Here is a 4050-nt window from a genome sequence, read left to right as displayed (position 1 = left end):
AGAGTCTTGCTGCACTTCATTTCCCCAAAATCTCTGGTGGAGGCATAGACGAACACTTTGTGTTGATTGAATGTTCTCGCACTTTAGGCTCTCCAGTTGCAATAGCAAATTTTGCAGCGCTAATGTTGTCTGCCCCGTACCAATAACTTTATTTTGGATATATTGTCCAAACTCAGGAATAGCCAAAAGAGTTTGCAACGAGGCATTTGCGTAACAGGTGTTGCCTTCGTTAGCCAGACCTTTAATAGGAATAACATTGCTCGGGTTTGTATTCCAGTTTCCGAAAATCGCTACGCCAGTATTTTCAGGAAGTACACTGTCAATGGCCAGAGTGGCGCGAACATTCTTTGTCATTTTTGTGCTAGATGGTTTCCTAGGAATTACTTTTAGTTTAGGAAGATCATTCCTGTACGCTGCTCTGAGCCTATTGTACTCGCCAATAGCTTTGGAAGCAGCGTAAACTTTGTTGGGCTCGAATCGCAAAAGGTGAACTCCATCTAACGTCGTGACTCTAGAAAGAGCAACATAAGCCATGCCACTTTGAAAACATTTTGGTCCAAGGTCCATTATGGCGCATTTCAAGCTCATGCCTTGACTTTTGTGAATAGTAATTCCGTAGGCCAGAACAATGGGAAATTGTCTACGTTTGACGTAAACGTTTTTCAGGAGTTCAAATTTGGCACTGACTCTTTCTATGGAGTACGATTGAGATTGACCGTCGCATAAAATTTCCAACACTTTAACTTTGCCGGAATCATCTTTGCGCAATTCCTTCATGATTCCCATGGCTCCATTGACTAGACCATTCTCCAATGAGAGATTTCGTCGAAGCATAACTCTGGCACCGACGCAAAGTCTTAGTTTCGCTTCAAGACCAGCGGTGTCAGAGGTCTTTTGTTCTAGTTTCTTGAGTTGGTCTCTAATGGTTTTATTCCATTGCACCCTGTCAGCAATTTCATCTACACACTGCAGTTCAATGATTGGAAAGTCGCATTTTTGCAGCATGATAGAGTTCATTTTCGAGCAAAGGTCATTTGTTGGAAACAAGCAAACAGGGCTCTGCCCTTCTCTAACCAGTTTTGAGTAGTATTCCGCGATATTTTCGGGGTTGTCTGGATTGTCAATAATTCTAGATCGCAACAACTTTTCATCACTTTCTGTTACTTCACCAACTCTGACTCGGGAGAGCAAATCGCCGTATGTTTTGTCGTCCTTCTGCCGTTTGTTGATGGTCAACTCGTCATATTCGAAATAGTTTCGCCAGATATTTTCGCCTGCAACTGATCCGATTTTGAGACTGGCTTCCATGTGACTTAGATTACAAAATGGAGGGTCACCCTTCACTGGCTGCAATTGCAAGAGATCGCCGAAGGCCAGAACGGAAACTCCACCGAACAAATCCTCATTAGCCATAATTTCGGCGAGTCTCAAATGAATGTAGGCTAAAAGCAAGGAACTGACCATGGATACTTCGTCAATGACGAGTAATTTCAATTTTCCCAATGTTCGCCTCATGGCTAATAAACTATCCGCACTAAGTTTTTGGTACTTCGCTGTTTTTCCGTGTTCAATGGGCATTGTCAAAAGTTTGTGCACAGTTAGACCACCTATATTATAGGCTGCCAAACCAGTGGGCGCTACCATGGCCACGCTTCGAAGATCAGAGAAGTTAGTGATAACCAAATTTCTAATTGTTTTTATTAGGAAACTCTTCCCTGTGCCTCCGAACCCACTAACAAACATACAAAGTGGTTTTTCTTCTCCCCTTCTACACGAGAAATGACTTTGGACTTTGCGAAATATTTTATCTTGACATGGGTACAACAAAGCGATTTGTTGGTTGAGTGAATTACTTTCGGCGTTATTGCCAGCTATAAATGTATCAATATCAGCCATGAAAATCTCCTCTTCTTCGATTTCTTGGCATTGAAAGCATTTTCGACATCGTGAAGAACTTCATTCACATTATTATTATTAAGTACCCGAGCCGCCTCTTTATCGGATTGGTCTTTTTGGAGTTTCTTAAGCTTTTCTTGGGCCCCTTTTAAGACCATAAGATTTTCGTGGTATGCTTTCATTCGTTCCAAGCGAGGCAACTCGCTCTCGAACGCCTCCGTGTAGGTTGAGTGGAATTTCAATATGGTATTTTCGTCTCGCCAAGGCAAGAAAAGCACGAGCAAACTGCGGCAGTAATTTTCTCGCTCCTCATCGCTTTTCAAGGGGTTGTGGTTTGGAAACTGAATAAGATAAGGTTTGACCCTTCTTTTTAGGATCCCTTTTTGATTTTTCAAAACCAATGCATTTTCCGGTGCTTCGCCTTTCAGCGGTTGTCGGTAATAGAACCTAGCAAATTCGTATAAAGATTCATTGTCCAGTTCATCTGGTCTATTTGGATAGACGTCATCGACCAACTGAACGGCAAAAATATCATCGTTTTCAGGGTCCACTTCCCTCAAACGTTTCAAATCTTTGAAAGGTTTCAACAACCTTTTACGGCTATCTTTTTTGAAGGTGTTAACGTACACCATCGACTCTGATTTTCCGTATAAGTGATGGCCCAAAATGCGATCAACAATTTCGTACGCGCCACACTCTCTATGGGTCAGTCTTTTAAGACCAAAAGACCACAACCGGGTGTGCAGATCTTTTCCAGCCAATTCGTTCCAGAGCTCGTCATCGTTAGACTTTTCCTTTTTGGAAATATAACCAGTAACGTAAGTGGCGAGAGCGCTATCTTTGTCAGCTATAAATTGTATGTCCATATTAGCTTGCAGAGCCAAAAGTAATGCTGGATTATAGTCGTTGATAAATACTTCGGTTTCCTTTCTCGGAAGCTCGTATAGGCGACCACTTTTGGCCGCCACATGTTGTTTAACTGTCGCCTGAACGTCGTGCAGTTGAGCGTGGGTTGTAGCAGCTCTGGGGAACTTAAACCGACATTTGGTGGATGATTTTTTGCCCCATTTGCCTTTCCTTTGACAAGAAGGGTTGCACTTGGGACTTTGATATTTTTGCACGTATTCGGTCAATGTAGGACTCGTGATCTTATCGGGAAGAGAGCAAGTAGCGTATTTAGCGATGAAAGCTAAAATTTCTTCCTTAGTGGAAACACCTATCTGAGGTGCGTTTTTAATCCACAGTACCATGTGAACATGAGGAGCGCCTCTTGCCTGGTATTCTACTCTCCAGAAATAGCGCTCTACAGGTCCGAGAACCGGATTGTCTTTTGTTAAAATTAAGTTTCTCAAAATCGAGTGTATGCGATTATGATAATGTAAGCTGACCGCCACGGGATCATTGCTGCACAATTCAGCAACACTCTTGCTTGAATTTTGGTATTGCTTCAAATGATCAAGCAAGGGGATCCAATCGTATTCAGCACAAGATAATGTGACGAACCAAGTCGGCGATCCAAAATCCTGACGCATTGTGTTTAACTCGGAAGTTCGTTTGTACCAATAATCTTGTGTACCCCTCATGCTACGCATAAAAGAGGACAAGGCAGTTTCGAGTTCAAAGTCTCTAGTGTCAACTTTATCGATCAAAGAATTTACTGACATCCTTTTTGAATTGCACATTCTCAACATGTAGTTGATGGCGCTAGACATAGCTTTAATTTCACTCTCGGAAAACGTGTGAAACAAATATTGTTCGTTCAAAGAAAATCTCCTATTTTTGTTTCTTATACGGGATATTCGAAAATCCGCGTCTCTGAGAGGACCGAACGGGCGCTCAGCGAAGCGGCCAAATTTTCCTGTTGGAAATAAATCAGGAAAACAAAGATAATCCAGATTTTTTCAAAATGACTTAAGGGTTCTCCTTCAACCTTCTTTATTTTAAAAGTGTCGAGAATATCTGAAGGATTCTTTCCATTGATAGGATGAATCGAAAAGTGATCGTACATTTCGTGTTCTTGTGATTTAGTCATCTTCTCTAACAACGCATCTGGCTGTGTTGAAATTCGTAAATTTTCATCATCGACTGGCCCGCAAACGTATTCATTATTGAATTGCTCCACATCGAGTTGAGCGTACAAATGGTTGATTTCTT

At 41.8% G+C, this 4050-nt stretch overlaps 1 protein-coding gene across 1 annotated transcript; it reads right to left on the bottom strand.

Moving 5' to 3' along the window:
- Nucleotides 1-1871: 1871 nt before the first annotated feature.
- Nucleotides 1872-3608, bottom strand: LOC149707788 (uncharacterized). Its single transcript, XM_089863796.1, has one exon. The coding sequence runs from the start codon at nt 3606-3608 to the stop codon at nt 1872-1874; it is 1737 nt and encodes a 578-aa protein (XP_089719922.1).
- Between the last annotated feature and the right edge of the window lie 442 nt (nt 3609-4050).

The sequence above is a fragment of the Phalangium opilio genome, unplaced genomic scaffold (assembly GCF_054372755.1).
Source record: "Phalangium opilio isolate 3A_F unplaced genomic scaffold, DU_Popi_V2 ptg000013l_1, whole genome shotgun sequence".
Taxonomy (NCBI): domain Eukaryota; kingdom Metazoa; phylum Arthropoda; class Arachnida; order Opiliones; family Phalangiidae; genus Phalangium; species Phalangium opilio.
This window is presented reverse-complemented; position numbering and strand designations above follow the sequence as displayed.

Bases quoted from the DNA above. Each gene is read 5' to 3' on its own strand.
- LOC149707788 (XM_089863796.1), bottom strand. From the start codon at position 3,608: ATGTCTAGCGCCATCAACTACATGTTGAGAATGTGCAATTCAAAAAGG.